The sequence below is a fragment of the Rhinatrema bivittatum genome, chromosome 1, assembly GCF_901001135.1.
Source record: "Rhinatrema bivittatum chromosome 1, aRhiBiv1.1, whole genome shotgun sequence".
In the NCBI taxonomy this organism is placed as follows: Eukaryota; Metazoa; Chordata; class Amphibia; order Gymnophiona; family Rhinatrematidae; genus Rhinatrema; species Rhinatrema bivittatum.
This window is the reverse complement of record NC_042615.1, coordinates 82,049,243-82,071,108: the sequence shown is the minus strand read 5'-3', so window position 1 is coordinate 82,071,108 and position 21,866 is coordinate 82,049,243. Positions and strand designations below refer to the sequence as shown.

The 21,866-nt window shown below is 40.6% G+C and overlaps 1 protein-coding gene and 1 long non-coding RNA gene across 2 annotated transcripts in view; both read right to left on the bottom strand.

Annotated features, from left to right (window-relative positions):
• TLL1 (tolloid like 1) overlaps window positions 1-21,866 on the bottom strand; it is a 586,556-nt gene that overhangs the window by 123,231 nt on the left and 441,459 nt on the right. The window contains 1 exon segment of the mRNA XM_029571633.1: window positions 5,082-5,184. Coding sequence (XP_029427493.1) covers window positions 5,082-5,184 — 103 coding nt within the window.
• LOC115073355 lies at window positions 10,712-11,282 on the bottom strand. The gene is made up of 3 exons (XR_003852000.1): window positions 11,235-11,282; window positions 11,016-11,138; window positions 10,712-10,936 (listed from the first exon to the last, which is right to left on the bottom strand). It is a non-coding gene; the product is annotated as an uncharacterized LOC115073355 (long non-coding RNA).

Genomic DNA, 21,866 nt, shown 5'->3' with positions numbered 1-21,866 from the left:
GGACAGCCCTTGCTGCTTGGCGTATACTATGTAGCTGATCAAATGATCCTCAGGTACCCGGTAACTAGACCAGCTGTTCGCAATGTGGAGTGCCTTTACTTTGTTGTTGTTGAAAATGTAAGTGTTCCATGTGTATGGAGTGAGTGATCTTCACAGAACCTCGCACGCCATCTGGTTCCGAATGACCATAGCTGTTCTGGGACCTCTCTGCTGATAAGATTCTCTTGTGGGGCCGGCTTCCTGAACAGGGACCAAATGCAATGAAAGAGAGAATCTGCTATCTCATTGCACATTCCGGGAACATGCTTCACTTATGCCACAATGTTCTTGCGCAAGTAGCATATCACAAACTCCTCAGCAACTCTGACACCAATAGACACTTGGAAGTATGCTTGTTTATTGACCGGATTTCCGCTGCTTTGTCACACCATAACACCATCCGTTGGCAACTAAGCGCCTCACTCCAGATGTGTACGGAAACTATGATGGGAAACAGTTCAAGAAATGTGATGTTCCTGGCTAAGCCGCTCGCTGTCTAGTGATCCAGCCAGTACTCTGGGCACCAAGCTCCTTTGAAATAAACACCAAAACCAATGCCTCCTGACGCATCAGAGTATAGCTGAAGGTCATCACTGCTGACTGGTCTAGGAAGCCATGCTGAAACACCATTGAAGTCCTTGAGAAACTTACATAAAGCTATGTCTTCCTTAATTGGCTTGCTTATCCCCAAGAGGTGGTGGTCATCCACCGTGGACTGGATTAAGTGGTGCAGAAAAAATTCTGCCCATAGGAATAACTCACACGGCAAAGGCCAGGATGCCTACGAGGGATCTCATGTGCCTCAGCATGATTTTCTTGCTGCTCATGGTGACAGACACCAGATCGGCCAGTTTCACTAACTTGTCAGGGAATCTGGATTCAATTCGGGTGGAATCAAGCTCGATACCTAAGTAAGTAAGGACCATTACCAGGCCTCGAGACTTGTCCTCTGCCAAAGGGATGCCAAACCTGTATGCAAGCTTGTGAAACATGTCAAACAACTTGACACATTCATGTGTACCTCTCCTTCCTATAAACAGCTGCATCTGCAGTTGCCCAATGTAGAAAGGAACTAAATGTTTGAAGTAGGTGCATGAAATTAAGCATCCCACTGGCAGACATTTGTCGTAATAGAAGTCCCCCTTGAAATGGAAAATGAGTAGTGGAAAACTGCTCAGGTGAACTGGTAGTAGCCGGAAAGCAGACTCGATGTCCGCTTTTGCCATAAGAGCGTCCTGTCCACAGGAGCTTAGCAGCTCTAATGCAACATCAAAGAATGAATATGGTACCGCACTGTACTCCGAGGGAATATGGTCAGTAAAGGAAGCCCCCACAGGATGAGATAGATTATGTATAAGCCTGTATTTTCCAGGCTCCTTTTTTGGAATGACTACAAAGAGGACAACACAAGATGCTACAATAGGGGCTCCCTGAAAGGACTGGCAATCCACCCCAGCTAAACCTCTTTCCTGAGTTTCTCCCTGACAATGCCGGCCAGACTGCGCACTGAAGGGGTATTGACCACTTTGACACATTGCAGCTAACCTATGTGGGGAATAAGAAAACCATCTTGGAAACTGCTCAGTAAAGTATTCGTCCCCACCCTATTAGGGTACTGCGCCAACCATGGAAGCATTGCCTGCCATTTTACAGGGGTCAGGGCAATAACCTGTCCCCACCCTCTACTTATCCTTCCGTGAGCATTTGTTTTCCGGGTGAGGTGCTGCACACTGATTGCAGATGTGCTTATATCTGTAATTGGTAGCAAAGCAGGCCCCCCCAGTTGTACCTCAAGCAGACATAATCAGAGGCTTGGGTGCATTTGGATTCTCTGCCATGTGCCTGCTCACTACGAAAGGACTGCGAGCTCGCATTGGAGTCAAATGCCCATACCATCATTTTTGAGAGCCAAAGGCTGACATCCTATCTTCCCCAAGACATATCAGACTTACTGGCCATTTTTTCTCCCAAAAGGCCTCATTATAATTAAGCCATGTGAATCCACTGTGCTCTTTATAAGCATCCAAAATAGTGAACAAGTATGTGACAAGGAGCTGCACTGCAGCAGGTTCTGCACGCACAACTACAGAAGCCATTTGAGTGAATGCATGTACCCAATTAACAGTCTCTCTCTGTGTGGGTTTAGCTGCCTCCAGTTACTTTTTCCTCTCCCACTTAGTCTGGCTTTGCTTCCCATGCCCCTCCAGCAACCAGAACAAGTCAATGTCATGCCTGTGTCTGATGCAATGTCTAAGAGTTTTGGAAACAAATTCCAAAAGCTCATGCTCTACTCTGGGCAGTTCTCGGGATGGGGGGGTGGGGGGGAATCTGTCTAATCTACTTTCCACAGAAGGGGAACATGAACTTCTGGATGACGAGGAAGATGAACTGGATGAACTGCTGCATGAGGAAGACGAAGACTGCCTGTGCCTCATTCGCTTGCATCTATCCCTTCCTCTGCATTCCTTTTGAGAAACCTTATCTACGTTCTGCGAAGCAGACTTATGCTCCTCAGTTGGCCGTGGCACTGGTGTGGGAACCTCTGCTGACAGCATCAGTGTCGGGGATTTGCAACAGCTGCAAACTAGGACTTCTATGGAAATGCTCAGAAGATGAGCAGGAATCTGGCTAGGATGGGGATCTGTACCATGGCTCCTCGTGCATGCTCCTAATGCTGGGCTCACGAGAAGGTGCAGAGGCATGTTTTTCACAGTTAACCAGGTTTTGTGCACCTATTTCTGGTACTGGAGTAGGGAGGAATGGCGGAACGACTTTTGACAAGAGAACCACATGGTCCTTGATCGTGTTAGCCATGGGCTGTGGCATCTCTGTGTTGACTGTGCCAGAACTGTTGCTGACTCTCCCTTGTGCTTTCTTCCTTGGTCCCCTTGCTTTGCAGAATTATCCAAATTCTGTTTGCCTTTCAGAGTCCTTCCTATCTTATTCCCACCGTTCCCTGACTTTTTCGTATCCGCCTTCGCTCCTTGAAGTGGCCCCGTCAGCTTCTAGCTCCCCTCTGGTCAGAAATGCCAGCGGGTGGGAGGGCCATAGGAAGGGGACCTGAATGGGAACCTCAAGGACAGGGTTGCCTAGAACCTCCATAACGCACTGTGCTGGCACCTGCTGAGCCACAGCCAAGGAGTTGGACCTCAGGGACATCCGTAACAAAGGTTGGCAGTACCTTGGCTTCACCATGTGCTCACTTACTCCGGATCGGCAGAATCCTAAATTATTTATTATTATTATTTTAATAGATTTTTTTTAGGAGCGTGCAAGATGCGGGAGCTCAAAGTCTCGAGAAACAGGAATTGCGCGGGAAGCCAGGAAAAACTAAGCATGCAGCTATATTAAATAGTGTCAGCTGCCTGCAAAGTCCACATTTCTCCTTTTTTTAAATGTAATAAAAGATTTTCTAAATGTTTTAAAGTGGGGAAGTGCTTTAACACTACTCACACAGGTGATTGCAGTGGGACTTTGAACCAGCGTCGCAATCGTGCAATTGCAGCAAGTAGTGCTGAATTGCGTTGCGTCGGGCCAAGGAAGAGGATGGACTTAGGGGAGCCAGCGTATTTTAAATTTCTCACCGGTCATCTCCCCCCCCCCCCCCCCCCCCAATGTAATCACGCCGCTCCTCCGCACAAATTGAGTAGTCTGGCATCGGGGCACATTATCATGACTTTACCCTACCCGACGCCGGGCCAAACAGGAGGAACGCCGTTACCAGCCGCACCACCCCGATGGATGAAAGAGCTCCGCCCATGCTGCAGGGTGGATGCGGCTGGTGCCATTACCACCATCGCAGTGGGGGCAAGGAACCCCCCTCCCCACCACACATTACTGGTAAGCCCAGCATGGCGGGGTGGTGCCCACATGGATTCATCGGGCACCCGGTTATTCATGGCACCCAGACATCCTTGCTGGGGGTCCTCCCATAAATGGAAAAAAGTAGCAAAAAGTGCTCTGTGTTACCCTTGATCCTAGAACAGGGGAAGGCAACCCCTATTCTCAAGTGCCACCAACAGGTCTGTTTTTCAGGATATCCACAATGAATGTGCATGAGGTATATTTGCATGCACTGTTTCTATTGTATCTCATGCATACTCATTGTGAATGTCCTGAAAACCGGACCTGTTGGTGGCACTCGAGGACCGGAACTGCCTACCCCTGTACTAGAAAATTATCCAATAATTATTTTAGATTGCTTATGCATAAAAGCAAGGTGTTATTTTCAAATATAATTAATTTACAAGCTCTTGGTTCCCGCAAAAAATGTTTTAACACTTCTATAGTTAATAAAGCTTTTTTTTTTTCCAGCTTTCCCATAAACAAAAAGAAAATAAAACCATCTGAAATGTTTTAGACCTTATGCTGTTCTCAGCCAAGTTTAAATTCTGTAGTAAGTAGCGAGGTCCTGATGTTTTACTACATGATTTTACAAGGGCATGATACTATAAGTCATCAAAACAATATTTTGACAAAAACAAATGTGTTTTCCTTTAATGATTCCATTCTCAATTAAATAAATGAGACAGAAAAATGTTTTTCATTACTGTGAAGCTCAGAACAAAACTGAATGCAGATATTTACATTTCCTGATTAATGTCATAGTGCATATACATTTTCACTGGCTGCCTTATACTCCATTGTCTGGACCAAGGCTTAGTTCTCAAACTCTCTCTCTCATGAAAGTTAGGATTGCTGAGGGGATTTTTTTGATTATGTTTAATTAAACACAGTGGTAAGGCAGTCATTACCAGCACATGTGCTTTCAGGCTGCCATTGTTTGTCAAGCCCTCTCAAACTTCTTGCTAATGACTTTGTTCTCTACTTAATGAATGCATTAGCCTTCCCTTTTCTGGAAAGAAAATCTATTCATGTACTGTACAGGGATTATGACTGATCTGCAGCTGCTGCTGGCTGCAGGGCATGGAGACCCAAAACATCTGCATAAACCAAACCCGGATTAACCAGGAATGACCAGAAGAGCCAGCCCTGACTTCATGGTAATTGTAGACAACACTTTTCCAAATATAGTTTCCTACCCAGAAGAGGTGATTTTCTCCAGTAGCCATCCCGCACTTCGATATAGTCATACCAGCACAAACTGCTCTTGTATAGGTCCATTGTAGTAAAATTCAGAACAATCTGCAAAAAAAAAAAAAAATGGACAGAGAAGTGAGTCCATGTTCAACTGAGAATTTTTGAAAAACCAACCCAAACATCATTATCCTCAGTTAATAACCAGGTATTTTACATGTTTAAGCTCTGGACAGCTGCTTCTAGGGATAAAGAAAATTATACAAATGATTGTCTAAGCTCAAATCAGAAGCTTGAGTAGTAGATTTGTGCTCATTCTATGACATACCATACATAGGAAAGCATTAAGCAGGTGAAATGCCTCTAAGCAGCCTTTGGGTATGTTTTGTTTTTTTTTAATTCAATATATTTGGCAAATAGAAACTTGGAAGAAACTGTAAAGAAAACAACATTTGAGAGTATCTGCCAGTATCTGACTGGCCACACCTAATCTCCATGAACATTATGGCGCCAGTATTTTGGTCTAAACTTCCAAAATGTTCACAAGCTTGTTTGCAGAGCAAGTTCACCAAAATTCCTGTTGTTCCATTTGGAAGCAGCTGATTCCTTGGGAGGAAACTCCCTTTGGGTGTAAAAGAGATTTACTGTACTGCACGGTGCTCCAAAGTCAGAACCAAACATGCTGCCTTAATGCAGTCATGTGCTGATGTAGCTGTTAAATCTGTAATGCATTTATAATTACTGCAGCCTAACAAGAGTGAGAAAGAGATGCCGAGGTGCCCCCTGCCACAAATAGGGGAGGGGGTTCCAAGGTATTCCCATAATAAGTATGACAATTTCAGTAACAAACTTGGGGCAGCACATTTGCCACTTTCTAGTTCAGTTGTGAATTTCTGTTTTCAGCGGGCAGCACCCTGCACGAGCGTCACAGTCTGGCATGGCTGCAAAGGCATTACAAGGATCAGAGGATATAAAACTTCATCGGCACTCAAATTAAAACATTATGCTTAGCTTCTCTGGGAACTCTGTTTGTCGTACTAAGAAGTGAGGAAAACCAAAGAAAGCATAAACAAGAGCCGTCTTGGGAACTGGGGAAAAAAGAAAAAAGCTAACGTAGAGCCTTTCGACATTATTTATTTGTTTTTGTTTTGTTTTGTTTTTTTCAAACTTAGATCTCGCACCTATCTTTATACTCATGGCAGCTAACAAAAAATATTCAGAATAAAAATACCATGTTACATTATTTGACGACAGAATAACAAACAGTTACCGAAAATCACAGTGTAGACTATCAAACAGAATAAGCTTTTTGAAACAAGCAAGTCTTTAGCTGCTTTTGAAATTGGTTAGGACAGCTGGTTAAATGTAACTGCTCAGGAAAAGAATTCCAGACAACAAGTCCCACAATTGAACATGCCCAGTCTCTGGTTTTATTGAATTGTGCACCTGGTAAAGATGGTACTTCCAAAAGTCCTTTATTAGTGAAGCGTGGAGATCTTCCAGGATGATAGATACGTAGAATGAAGTTCAGACTGGTTACTTCTGGAGAATTCATTGCTTTGTGAATTATAGTCAAGACTTTAAATTTATTTCTATATTTAATTGGCAGCCAGTGCAGGCTTTGTAAAATTGGTGTTATATGTTGCCTACGGCCTGTGCAAGATAGAACCCGAGCTGCCATATTTTGCACAAGCTGGAGAGGTTTAAGAAAAGAGTCAGGCACACTAAGATATAAGAAACGACAATAATCCAAGCTGCTATGTACAAGCATTTGGAACACAGAACGAAAATCCTTGCGCGATAATATAGGTTTTAAATGCCTCAACATCCAAATTTTAAATAGAGTAGAGCAAGATACATTTCCGATATGAGATCTCATATTTAGATTACTCTCAAGAATAATTCCAAGGTCCCAGGCTTCTGGACAATTGATAATTTACTGCCATCGAACATCAGGAATATGAGATCACATTTCAAAAGGAGTAACACACTTAGGGCTAGATTCATTAAAGTTTTTCTCACATTTTGTGTCTATGGGTAAAACCCATAGTGAATCATTTCCATGTTTGCAAATTGCTCTCCTCTGTCTGGCTGAAAAGTTGCCTGGACTTCCCTGGTATACCTTCTTTAAGTTGTAGCTGAAAACAGCATTTCCCTAGGCATGTTTAGCTCGCAAAGAAAAACAGCGCAGGTACTTCACATTTTCAAAAGAAGACATGCCCTCATTGGGTCGCCTGCACAAAATAGCAATATGCAAAGTACACCGACATTTTTAGCATGCATTCTTTATGCTAAACTTTGAACAGATTTGTCGCAATAGTTCTCATTAATGAGTTTAGCAAGCCAAAACTATAAAAGATCATAAATGATTGCAACCTGCATGCAAAAAAGCAGTTTGTCATTAGCTACTATAATATATGAGACCTAATTCATCTCACTCCCTGCCTACAGGACAAATCTTTGACTAATCCAAGATCTTGCATACTCACTGAGACAGTATCACATTATTTGCTCGCTGAACCTTCCAGTCTGTTCATCTCTGCGGCAAACATGATGAACCTTGGCATGTTTAACAAAAATTCACAAAGCATAGCTGGTACTCACCTTTGCCAAAATGCTCTCAGATCAAGTTTCCTACCATGATGAAATTTCATCTTATTGTAAAAATTCATTGGTAATATTACCTCCAGTCTCTTCTCTGAAGTTCTTTACTGGAACTGGATCTGGACAGTGAATTGGTTGTCTCAACAATGTCAGGTGAGCTATGAATGATATATGTTTTTCTGCTTCTTTTACATGTACTTTTTTAGCATGATTTGGATTTAGACAGAGTTAGAAGTTAGTTTGATCTAATTAAGGCCTGGATTTATCAAAATGCACTAAATATCACACGTGATAGGAAACGGGGCATGTTTTATGGTAATAGGCTGTTTACACTCATAGAAACCATACAAGTCTGGGAATCTTGCCTAGTCTCCATCAACTCCCTCCTTTCCAATCTCCACCTCGCACTCAATACAGCTAAAACTGAACTACTCATTATATCCATATACACACCTTCCTCCACCTCTCCTGTTCCTACCTTATCCCATCCCCAACCCCTCTCTGTAAGAGACCTCGGAGTCTCCCTAGACCAACACCTCAGCTTCAAACTGCACATCAGGTCCCTCCTAAAGACGGGCTTCTACAAGCTACACATCCTTAAAAAGCTCAAGCCGCTACTACACAAACAGGACTTCCGCCTAGTCTTGCAGTCTACCATACTTTCGAAACTGGATTACTGCAATTCACTGCTTCTAGGACTCCCATACTCCACTATCAAACCCTTACAAATCCTACAAAACGCTATGGCGAGAATACTATCTCCCATAAAAGAGAACACTTCACTCCTATTCTTATGGATCTGCACTGGCTCCCCATCCCTTTCTGTATTCAATATAAAACCCTCACCATCCTTCATAACATCACAAAAACACCCCCGCCTGGCTCAAGGAAATGCCTCGTTTCCACTCCTCTAATCGTCCTTCAACATCCACTCTTGCAGGCATCCTACATACACCTCCCCTTAAAATTGCACATCGTACCACCACCAGAGAAAGAGCATTCACCATTGCAGGCCCCACCCTCTGGAATTCTCTCCCCACACACCTCCGTCTTGAACCCTCTTTACACACCTTCAAAAAAGGCATCAAGACCTGGCTATTTAAGCAGGCCTACTCTGATGAAAATCCTCCCTAGACCCCCCTCCCACCACCCCCCACCCCTGTCTCCCCCTCTAATGAGCAAACCCCCTGCTGAAATGCAACTCACGTTTCTGGATGCAATGTATTTTATTGGATGTAACTCTACAATTTCATGCTAAACAATGTTGTGATGTATCTTATATAATTGCTGTAAATAAGTTCCCTTTTTTGCTCTTTGGTTAACCCTTTCTTCTTTCTCAGCTGCCCTTTTCTTCCTCCTTGCTCTTTTTATCCCACCCCCTCTAATCCCTTTCTCACCTGCTCCCCTGTTTTTTGTAATTTCCTCCTTTCTTGAGTTTACTGTGAACCGACGTGATGTGCTTCACGAACGCCGGTATATTAAAAGCCCTTAAATAAAATCATAAAGTGTGCTATCTTAGTGCTTTGTAAAGGTATTAGTGCAAACTATGATAACTTTTTTGCACTAAGTGCCAGAATTGTTGCATGAGAGAGAGAGAGAGAGAGAGAGAGAGAGAGAGAGAGAGAGAGAGAGAGAGAGAGAGAGAGAGAGAGAGAGAGAGAGACTTACTATAAAGCCTTTATAGTAGGTAGGTATTTATACCTCTATATGAGGCCCACCTAGCTACTCGAGGTGAGGTTTAGGTATTGATGTAGGGGGTTAGAGGCCACTTTGACATTCAGAGTGCGACGTACGAACAAAACAATGCACTCTTGTGAAGATTTGATGACCTTCGGAGTGAGGAAACTCACCTAAAGATGAGATTTGTGCAATGTTCTCCACAAATGTTCTCCACTTTGCACAAATCTCATCTTTGGGTGAGTTTCCTCACTCCGAAGGTCATCAAATCTTCACAAGAGTGCATTGTTTTGTTCGTATGTCGCACTCTGAATGTCAAAGTGGCCTCTAACCCCTACATTAATACCTAAACCTCACCTCGAGTAGCTAGGTGGGCCTCATATAGAGGTATAAATACCTACCTAGTATGAGGGCTTTATAGCAAGTCAGTCTCTCTCTCTCTCTCTCTCTCTCTCTCTCTCTCTCTCTCTCTCTCTCTCTCTCTCTCTCTCTCTCTCTCATATATCCCTGAAGGCTAGTTGGATGCTCTGGGGGCTTCAAGTCATCTAAATAGGCCTTGCAGGAGCTATCATGCAAGGTGATAAAACCTTACCAACCGGTCACAGCCTAACACAATTCAAAAAGGTGTTGTTAAGTCTGTGCAATAGCTCTTTGCAGCCAGGCAAACCCAGCCCACTCCCCGCCCCTAACTCCTCCATATTTGCATTGCACCATAGGATATGGTGCTATTGCATGCGTTAAAAACGTTTTCGCATACGGTAAGGGCATATCGCATGCGTTAACGGGGCTTTTTGCATGCGCTAAGCCCTTAACGCATGCGAAAACGCCTTAGTGCATTTTGATAAATGACCCCCTAAAATAGCCTGACTTACAAGTGAGATTCATTTCTGTCATGGAATGTCCAAAACTAACGAACCTAGAGAAACAACAGCTAGTATGGCAGGCTGTCAGGCACCCCTACCACCGGGATGCCTGTATTACCTCTATAATTCCTAACTTCATATTAAATTCTTTGCTAGTAATGCATGCATTAGTACTTTGCAGGTAATACTATTTCAATGCATTTCTAGTTGGTATTTCTAAACAGATTGTGCATAGTCTACAAATGGTATACAATAACTGAGGGAGAATAATCAAAAATTGGTTCCCCAATATACACAATTACCCAAATAAGGAGAACCTTATATCATATAACAAACGTCATTTAAAACACACATTTATTTAAGAAAGACACCACTTGATATAAACCCACATATACAATCACATATTTAAAAACATCACAAACATGAACGTCATATAGGCAGAAAAATATTTATAAATATGATATCATCATAAACATTATAACCTCCAAAGAAATTGTGTTAAAGTGCTTCAGAGTGCCAGTTCTCGTAGCTTTCAACTTCACAGATTGTTTCCATTAAATTCTCATAATATTTGAGCTTCACAGTTCTTCTTCAATAATCGCTGCCATAATGAAATTCACTCAAATACTGCCCGTCACCACTCCCGATACTGATCCCGACGAAGATCTCCGTTTCACCTGACAAGCAGGCTTCTTCAGGGGAAACGTCTAATATCTCTGCAACAATCAGACATAACCATTTACCTCCTCCACATAAAACAAATAACCCCATATCGTTTAAACTATAAATCCTTACCATGTGAATCCAACCACGGGACACACAAAAATCGTTTATCCAAAACACGAATTTCTTCAAAATTCTTTAATTCACTTTAACTTCATCAAAACTTCATATCATTTCTTCAAGCTGGTCACAAAACTGCAAACCAAAAACGTTATTTCCAATCATCAAAACTTTAGAAATATAAGAAATGGAAGACAGCATACAACCTGAGCCAACGCTACCACCACGTACCTTCAAAAGTGGAAGTGACATCATCACTTCCTTTCTGCAAGGATCTCCATACTGCACACCCAATGCTCTGCCTACTCTATATATAGTCCTCAACCACCGCGATTACCAATTAAGGAACTTAAATGAATTCACTCACTCATCAACCCTATTCCAATGCTGCAAACACCAGCGAAAACCACACAATCAACTTATGGCAACAAATCTGCACCAAAGCCCTTGAATAAGATAGACAATAAACTTCAACAAAACCAGAATAACTTCCAACCCTTCAATTATTTAATGAAAGCTCCCCACTCAATTGGACCATTGAGTCCATGTGGACTCACAGTGCCCCAATTGAAAATATAACGTTGTTCAACCCGTCTTAGAATAGCTGATAAATCACCCCCAAACTGCAATTTAATCTTTTTAATAATAAAGAATTTTAATTCTTCTATCGAATGACTATTATCACTCCAATGTTTGACTAATGGAGCATTCTCAACACCTAACCTAATCCTGCTTCTATGTTCCCCAATACGTAATTTAATAGCTCTGGTAGTTTGCCCAATATAAATGAGCTGACATGGACAAATGATTGCATAAATCACGCCATTAGAAGTACAAGTAAACCTTTCTGGAATCACATAAGGCTGACACAAATTCGGATGATGAAACACTTTCAAAGGTAACACATGTTCACAAACAGAACAAGATCCACAGGTAAATTGACCCCATTCAGAAACCACTCCACTATCCAAACTCCCACCAAGCTTTAAATTATCATATAAGTTTTTCCGTTTTTTCAAAGAAAAAATAGGTTCCTCAACAAAAATATTTAATGGAGATAATACATGCCAATATTTTTTAACAATGTCTCTAATCTGGGCAGCCTTAGTTGAATAAGGAATAGTACAAACTAATCGGGAAAGAGGCTCCTTCTGCGAATTGATCAACAAATTCTCCCTGTTAGAAAACAGAGCACGTTTGTATGCTTTCTTTAAAACAGAGTTTGAATAACCACGGTTCTTAAATCTGGTCTTCAATTTTTCAGATTGTATTTTAAATTCATTAGTGGAGGTACATAGGCGTCTGTATCTGAGGAACTGTCCCACAGGTATATTATTTTTCAACTGCAGCGGATGAAAGCTACGAGAATGCAAAAGTGTGTTTTTATCCGTGGGTTTTCTGTATACAGAAGTCATTATCTGAAAATCCTGTAGAAATACCTTCATATCTAAAAAAGAAACCACATGTTTATCCATAGTCACTGAAAATTTCAAATTTGGATCACCACAATTAATGTCATGAAAAAAATTTTTAAGGTCCTCAACTTCCCCTCTCCAAACCATAAAAACGTCATCTATATACCTTCCCCACCAAAGAACCTGTGTATACCAATTGGACGAATAAACTACTCGTTGTTCAAATGCTGCCACATAAAGACATGCTAAAGTGGGCGCAATAGGTGAACCCATAGGGATTCCTTTGATTTGCAGAAAAAATCGAGATTTATATGAGAAATAACTGTTGAATAATGTAATCTCTGCTATAGTCAACAAAAATTGTAATTTTTTCCCCGAAAAATCCATGGCCCCAAGTAGATCTTTAATAATATCAAGGGCAGCGGACTGTGGAACATTAGTATAAAGGGCAGTGATATCTGCTGTAACCAAAAGCCAATCTGATTCAACCTTGGGCAGTAACTTTAATTGGTTAAGATGAAAGGGATTACACGGGTGGCTATGTCTATCCGTGGATGAATGTGAATAGAAAGAAGGGCTTTAAGAAACGGGGGGACTTTTCATCTTCTGATGATTCAGGAGATGATAGTGGCCAAAATATAGTGAAAAACAAATTAGATTCTCGGCATGTTCATTTTAAGGACTCTGGTTCTGAGAATAGAGATGAACATTCTTCATCGTCTTTTTTAGGTGCCCGGACCCAAGGCAACAAAAATTTAAAAACGTTTCGTACACCAAAAAATACAAGGACGCAGACGAATTACAATCTACGTCGTTGAGGCCAAATTTAGATGGATATGCGAGAGACACTGTTGTATGTCACAACAATGGTTGTGAGGCTGTTGTGAATTTATCTTCGAAACAACTTTCTGCCTCTATGATTAATGTGTTGGATAAAGGGTTTTCTTTTGCGCCATTTGCTAGATATGATCCCTTTCAGACTCGTATTGAATTACAAAAATTTTTTCGTAGACTCCATATTAGGGAGTTTTTTGGACCAAGTGATTACACCCCTGATAGAAATGTTTTGTTTAAACCTTCGGGATGGTCTCCACCAACACCTCCTAGTACTTTGATTCAAGCTTTTGTAACTTTGGTTTTGAATGATTTGGAATATTTGGATAAAACTAGGGAAATTCCACAATATAATTTGTCTAAGAATGAATGGTTAGCCTTAAAAGAATTACAGAAAGATAGTTCCATTAGAATTGTTTCAGCAGACAAGGGAGGAGGAATTGTGGTGCTAGATGAAGTGGATTATGACATTGAGGTGCTCAGACAGTTAGAAGATACTGAATATTATACAGCTTTAGATACCGATCCCACGTGTGACATTCACACGCGGATTAACAATATTTTACAGACAGCATTTAAGGAAAAGATTATTTCTAGCAAAGAGTTTAATTATCTTACAGTGGTTTGTCCATGTATTCCACATTTTTTTATTTTGCCAAAAATTCATAAGTCTCTTGAGTCCCCGCCGGGTCGACCTATAGTGTCCGGGATAGGTTCAATTTTTGAGCCACTGTCAAAATATCTAGATAAGATCTTACAACCTCGAGCACTTCTTATTCCTTCGTATATAAAGGATTCGATTCATTTTCTTAACCAATTAAAGTTACTGCCCAAGGTTGAATCAGATTGGCTTTTGGTTACAGCAGATATCACTGCCCTTTATACTAATGTTCCACAGTCCGCTGCCCTTGATATTATTAAAGATCTACTTGGGGCCATGGATTTTTCGGGGAAAAAATTACAATTTTTGTTGACTATAGCAGAGATTACATTATTCAACAGTTATTTCTCATATAAATCTCGATTTTTTCTGCAAATCAAAGGAATCCCTATGGGTTCACCTATTGCGCCCACTTTAGCATGTCTTTATGTGGCAGCATTTGAACAACGAGTAGTTTATTCGTCCAATTGGTATACACAGGTTCTTTGGTGGGGAAGGTATATAGATGACGTTTTTATGGTTTGGAGAGGGGAAGTTGAGGACCTTAAAAATTTTTTTCATGACATTAATTGTGGTGATCCAAATTTGAAATTTTCAGTGACTATGGATAAACATGTGGTTTCTTTTTTAGATATGAAGGTATTTCTACAGGATTTTCAGATAATGACTTCTGTATACAGAAAACCCACGGATAAAAAACACACTTTTGCATTCTCGTAGCTTTCATCCGCTGCAGTTGAAAAATAATATACCTGTGGGACAGTTCCTCAGATACAGACGCCTATGTACCTCCACTAATGAATTTAAAATACAATCTGAAAAATTGAAGACCAGATTTAAGAACCGTGGTTATTCAAACTCTGTTTTAAAGAAAGCATACAAACGTGCTCTGTTTTCTAACAGGGAGAATTTGTTGATCAATTCGCAGAAGGAGCCTCTTTCCCGATTAGTTTGTACTATTCCTTATTCAACTAAGGCTGCCCAGATTAGAGACATTGTTAAAAAATATTGGCATGTATTATCTCCATTAAATATTTTTGTTGAGGAACCTATTTTTTCTTTGAAAAAACGGAAAAACTTATATGATAATTTAAAGCTTGGTGGGAGTTTGGATAGTGGAGTGGTTTCTGAATGGGGTCAATTTACCTGTGGATCTTGTTCTGTTTGTGAACATGTGTTACCTTTGAAAGTGTTTCATCATCCGAATTTGTGTCAGCCTTATGTGATTCCAGAAAGGTTTACTTGTACTTCTAATGGCGTGATTTATGCAATCATTTGTCCATGTCAGCTCATTTATATTGGGCAAACTACCAGAGCTATTAAATTACGTATTGGGGAACATAGAAGCAGGATTAGGTTAGGTGTTGAGAATGCTCCATTAGTCAAACATTGGAGTGATAATAGTCATTCGATAGAAGAATTAAAATTCTTTATTATTAAAAAGATTAAATTGCAGTTTGGGGGTGATTTATCAGCTATTCTAAGACGGGTTTGAACAACGTTATATTTTCAATTGGGGCACTGTGAGTCCACATGGACTCAATGGTCCAATTGAGTGGGGAGCTTTCATTAAATAATTGAAGGGTTGGAAGTTATTCTGGTTTTGTTGAAGTTTATTGTCTATCTTATTCAAGGGCTTTGGTGCAGATTTGTTGCCATAAGTTGATTGTGTGGTTTTCGCTGGTGTTTGCAGCATTGGAATAGGGTTGATGAGTGAGTGAATTCATTTAAGTTCCTTAATTGGTAATCGCGGTGGTTGAGGACTATATATAGAGTAGGCAGAGCATTGGGTGTGCAGTATGGAGATCCTTGCAGAAAGGAAGTGATGATGTCACTTCCACTTTTGAAGGTACGTGGTGGTAGCGTTGGCTCAGGTTGTATGCTGTCTTCCATTTCTTATATTTCTAAAGTTTTGATGATTGGAAATAACGTTTTTGGTTTGCAGTTTTGTGACCAGCTTGAAGAAATGATATGAAGTTTTGATGAAGTTAAGTGAATTAAAGAATTTTGAAGAAATTCGTGTTTTGGATAAACGATTTTTGTGTGTCCCGTGGTTGGATTCACATGGTAAGGATTTATAGTTTAAACGATATGGGGTTATTTGTTTTATGTGGAGGAGGTAAATGGTTATGTCTGATTGTTGCAGAGATATTAGACGTTTCCCCTGAAGAAGCCTGCTTGTCAGGTGAAACGGAGATCTTCGTCGGGATCAGTATCGGGAGTGGTGACGGGCAGTATTTGAGTGAATTTCATTATGGCAGCGATTATTGAAGAAGAACTGTGAAGCTCAAATATTATGAGAATTTAATGGAAACAATCTGTGAAGTTGAAAGCTACGAGAACTGGCACTCTGAAGCACTTTAACACAATTTCTTTGGAGGTTATAATGTTTATGATGATATCATATTTATAAATATTTTTCTGCCTATATGACATTCATGTTTGTGATGTTTTTAAATATGTGATTGTATATGTGGGTTTATATCAAGTGGTGTCTTTCTTAAATAAATGTGTGTTTTAAATGACGTTTGTTATATGATATAAGGTTCTCCTTATTTGGGTAATAGTCTACAAATGGCACAGAATGTAGTAGCCCAGGTAATTATTATGGACTGTGAGCTGAGGCAGAGAATAAGTCCTGAATTAGCAGAATTTTACTGGCTTACAGTGGAGTACAAGAAGCCTAAGATTTTTTTTGCCTGCTGTTTAGATCCTTGAGGGATCTGGGTGCAGCATATTTAGAAGAATTATTACAGTGGTATCACCCAACATGACATTGAGTTCTTTACAGGAAACTTTATTAGTTGAGCCTTCCATGAAGCAGATTAGGCTGCTTAGGACCAGACAGACAGCCTTTAGGTGTCAGGTTCCAAAGCTAAGGAATAGCCTTACTCTGCATATTTGACTATCAGAGGATTAGTTTACTTTTAGGGGCAAGTTGAAAATATACCATTTCAGGTCCTTAAACCTGATTAGATATGGCTAGTAACCTTTTATAATAAGAATCTATTTATTAATTTAGATTTTTGTATTTTATATTAGAACATAAGCACATAAAAATTGCCATGCTGTGTCAGACCAAGGTGAATCAAGGTCAGCATCCTGTCTGTGACAGTGTCCAATCCAGGTTGCAAGTACCTGGAAGATTCCATAAAATATATCTAATTCCTGTTACTCACTCCAGAGATAGCAATAGTTATTTTTAATCTACTGGCTAGTAATGTTTTATGAACATTTCCTCTAGGAACTTGTCTAAACTTCATTTAAACCCTGCTGTTCTAGCAGGTTTGATCATGTCTTCTAGTAACAGATTCCACAGCTTGATAGTGCGCTGTGTGAAAAAGTACTTTCTACAATTTGTTTTGAATCTGCTGGTTGTTAATTTCGTGGAGTGTCCCCTTGTTGTATTTGAAAGAGTAAATAAACATCCTCTCCCTCCCCCCCCCCCCACACTCATAATTTTATGTCACCTCTCGGCAATCACTTTTCCAAGCTGAACAGCCCTAGCATATGGGGCCTCTCATCACAGGAGAGATGTTCCATCCCCTGCAACTTTTCTAGTTCTTCTATGTCTCTCTTGTGATTGGGCGAAAAGAACTGCACACAATACTCAAGGTGTGGTCATACCATGGCTTAATACAGAGGCAATATGATATTTTCTGTTTTATTCTCAATTCCTTTTCAGATAATTCCTAATGTTCTATTTGCTTTTCTGACCACCGTTGCACATTGAGCTGAGAATTTCAGCATATTGTCTACAAGGACTCTAAGGTCCTTTTCCCGGGTTGTTAACCTCAATATGGAATTCCTTATTGGGGTTATTTTTCCCTATCTGCTTCACTTTTCACCTTTCCACATCAAATTCCATCTACTATTCAATTGCCCAGTCTCCTAGTCTCATAATATCCCTCTGCAGTTCCTCGCAATGCAACACTGTTTTAACAACTTTGAATAATCTTGTATCATCTATAAATTTGATCATTAGGGATATGCAATAGTTTGAAATGAATTAGGAAAACTAAATAAATAGGGACACTTTGTTTCTTTTGGGGGAGGGGAGGCACAAAACAAATTGAGAGGACCCCCAATGTAAATGAATCCTGGGTCTGGGCCCTGGCCTAGGCTGAGGCCCAGATGTTAGACCTGGCCTCTGGGCCTGGCCCTGATGTTGGGCTTGGTCCCAAGCTGTGACCTAAGCCCAGGCCCAGACATCAGGATCTAGCTTCCAGGCTGGGATTCATTATAAAGCTCTAGCGTCAAGTCTAGGCTAAGGCCCAGGCGTTGGTTCGGAGTCTCTGGATCAGGTCCCAGTGTCAGGCCTGGGCTCAGGCTCTAGCTTTGGACAAAGTCCAGGAGTCAGTACCTAGGCCTAGTGTTGGGCCTAGGCCAGGGTATCAGGTCCAGGCCTCTAAGCCTCTGCCTTTTGTAGGGTCTAGGTCGAAGTCTCGGTGACCTATTGCAGCCTAGGCCTACACAGGGTATAGGCCTCACCAGTGGACCTGGCCCTAGCATTTTTCTGGGTGGGAGGGGTATTACTAGTGACAGGAGGACTTGGGAGACCCCATTTCTTATTTTTTTGTTTGTTTTTGTTTTTATATTTGCTTTTTTTTTTTTTTAAACTAAAGAAACAAATAAAACATTAATCAAAACAAAATTTTTGGGAACCCCTCCAAAAAAACAAAATGAAAAATGAAACAAATGTTTTACTTCTGCACACCCCTATTAATTACTACACTCAGGCACTTTTCCAGATCATTTATAATATATTATATAGTATACGTCTTGGTATCAATCTCTGTGGTTCACTACTAATGACCTTTCTCCATTTTGAAAAATGATCATTTAGTCCTACCCCTTGTTTCTTATCTTCTAAGCTGTTAACAATCCACAATAGTACACTACCTCCAAACCATGATTTTGTAATTTTCTGAGGAGTTTCTCATGAGGGACTTTATCAAATACCTTCTGAAAATCCAAATACACTATGTCAATTGGCTCACCTTTACCTACATGTTTATTTACAGCTTAAAAATATCTGAAAGTTAAGACAAGACTTCCCCTTGCTAAATCCATGTTGACTCTTAATCATGAAGCCATGTCTATTTGTTTTTAAGAATAGCTTCTACCATTTTGTCCAGTGTGAGGCTCAGCCTATTGTTTCCCAGATTGCCTCTAAATTTTAAAAAATTGGTGTCACATTGGTCACCTTACAATCTTCAGGATTCATTGCTGTTTTAATTGATAGGTTTCAGATTAAAATTAACATGTTAGCAATTTCATGTTTTAATTATTTAAGAACACTGGCATGGATGTTATCCAGTCCAGGGGAATTGTTATTCTTTTGTTTGTCATCTGATCATTTACATCCTCCATTGTCATAGATATTTGTTTTATTTGCTCAGAATCTCCAGGTATGGATATGTTCCCAACATCCTTCTCCCACTTCGTATATTAACATGTCACCTCCAAGCAATACAGGAAGTGGGAGGAGAAAATAACAAAATCAATCAGCACAAAAAAAAGCAGAAAAGGTGACTAGAAAGTGCAACAAATCAAGAGAGAAAAATTGGAAAGTGATGACTACAAATGCTCACAGTTTGAGCAATAAAATCCCAGACCTGCAGGCACTAATGGTGGAGGCGAACTTGGACATTGTTGTGGTCACAGTGGTACAGAGACATGGATCACGGATTCTCATGATTGGGATATGGCCATACTGGGCTATAACTTGTTAAGGAAGGACAGAGAGGTCAGAAAAAGTGGAGGAGTAGCTCTTTATGTCAAAAACAATATCCAAGCAACTGAACTGCATGGAATATGGGGTAGAGAAGAAGCATTATGGGCCATCCTAAAAAAAAAAAAAGATGATGGTGCATCCATTTTTACTGGAGTGGTTTACAGCCTCTGACTCAAAAGGAAGAACTAGACAGAGATCTGGTCGAAGACATCCAAAAGGTGAGAAAAAAGGGAGAAGTGTTAATTGTTGGAGACTTTAATCTGCCAGACATAGACTGAAGAATCCCTTCTGTGGAATCTACAAGAAGCAGAGAAATAGTGGATGCCCTGCAAGAGGCTTTGTTCAAACAAATGGTAATGGAACCCATGTGGGAGGATGTGATACTCAACTTAGTGCTCACTAACAGGGATAATGTCTCTAACATCCGGGTGGGTGCCCAATTCAGCACTAGTGATAATCAAATGGTATGGTTTGATATCACAAATTGGATACAGAGAAGTTACATGAAGATCCAGGTTTTGAATTTCAAAAATATGGACTTTGTTGAAATGGGAAGTACCTGGAGGTGAAAATAGAAGTCTAGGAGAAAATGGGAGAGGTGGAACAACAGTGGGCAAAATTAAAATGAACAATTACAAAGGCAACAATCTCTATATCAGAAAAGTAAACAAAAGTAAAAGAAATAAGAAAACAATCTGGTTCTCAAAGGAGGTGGCTGATAAAATAAAAGCAAAAAGAACCGTTCAAGATATATTAAAGAACCCAAAATGAGGAACACTGAGAAGAATATCTGGTTAATCTGAGGGAGATGAAGAAAGAAATCAAGAAAGCTAAAAGTCAGGTGGAAGAAAGGATTGCCAAAGAGGTAAAGAGAGGTGGCAAAACATTTTTCAGATATATCAGAGAAGGGAGAAAGGTCTGAAGTGGTATAGTGAAATTGAAAGTTGACAAAGATCAATGTGTGGAGACAAAGAAATTGCTGAAATACGAGGGTAAGTCAGTAAGTAAGTCACAAATCTCTCTACTAAGGTAATAAAACATATATCTGTAATGTCATATTCCATAGATGGCAGCACATTAGAAGTGCTTATGTACATAAATAGTTATTTAAATTGTGCATGCGCAGGGGCTGTGTACACAAGGAAAATGGCTGCCATGTTGACAGATTGTACGGTCGAAGAACAATGTGCTGTTGTCTGATTTTTATGCGCTAAGGGCTTAGTGACAAAAGACATTCATAAAGAAATGTATCCAGTATATGGAGAGAAATGTCTCTCGCGTAAAGCAATTTATAACTGGACCGATAAATTTGCACAAGGACGTGCCAACATGAACGACGAAACCAGACCTGGTCGACCTGTAGAGATTGCGACAGAGGCAACTGTGAAGCAGGTTGAAGAGATGGTTCGCGCTAACCGGAGGGTAACAATTGACGAAGTTGCCAAAGAAATTGGGTGTTCTCACAGATTAGCATATTCCTTAGTGCAAGATGCATTGAACTTTCGCAAAGTCTGTGCAAGATGGGTTCCCAAACAGCTGACCGAAGACAATAAGAACAACCGGATGGGTGTCTGTTTGGAAAATCTCTGCCATTATGCAAACAAAGGTGAATCAATGATGGCATGTATTTTTACTGGTGACGAGTCGTGGGTGCACCACTATCAACCAGAAGCGAAACGCGATTCCATGCAGTGGAAGCATCCACTATCACCGACACCGAGAAAGTTCAAGCTTGTGCCTTCAGGAAAGGTGATGTTGACTGTGTTTTGGGACCGAGATGGGATACTCTTAACCAGTTTTCAGAAGCGTGGTGAATCTGTTAATTCGGCTTCCTACTGTGCTACTCTATTAAAGCTTAAAGGAGCTATTTGTAGAAAATGCCCAGATCTGGAAAAAAGAGCTGATTCTTCACTATAATGCCAGACCACACACTTCGAATGAGACTCGTCAGACAATTGCGAACCTGCACTGGGAAGTTCTTGAACATCCACCATACAGTCCAGATTTGGCACCCAGCGATTTTCACTTGTTTGGCAAACTGAAAAGCCATTTCAGTGATAAACATTTCACCAGCGATGAAGAAGTGGAACAAGAGGTGAAGCGCTGGTTACAATGCCAGCCAAAAGACTTTTACCCAGAAGGTTTTGACGGACTTTTCAAACGCTGGGACAAATGTATAAATGTTCGCGGCGATTACGTTGAAAAGTAGTTGGTTT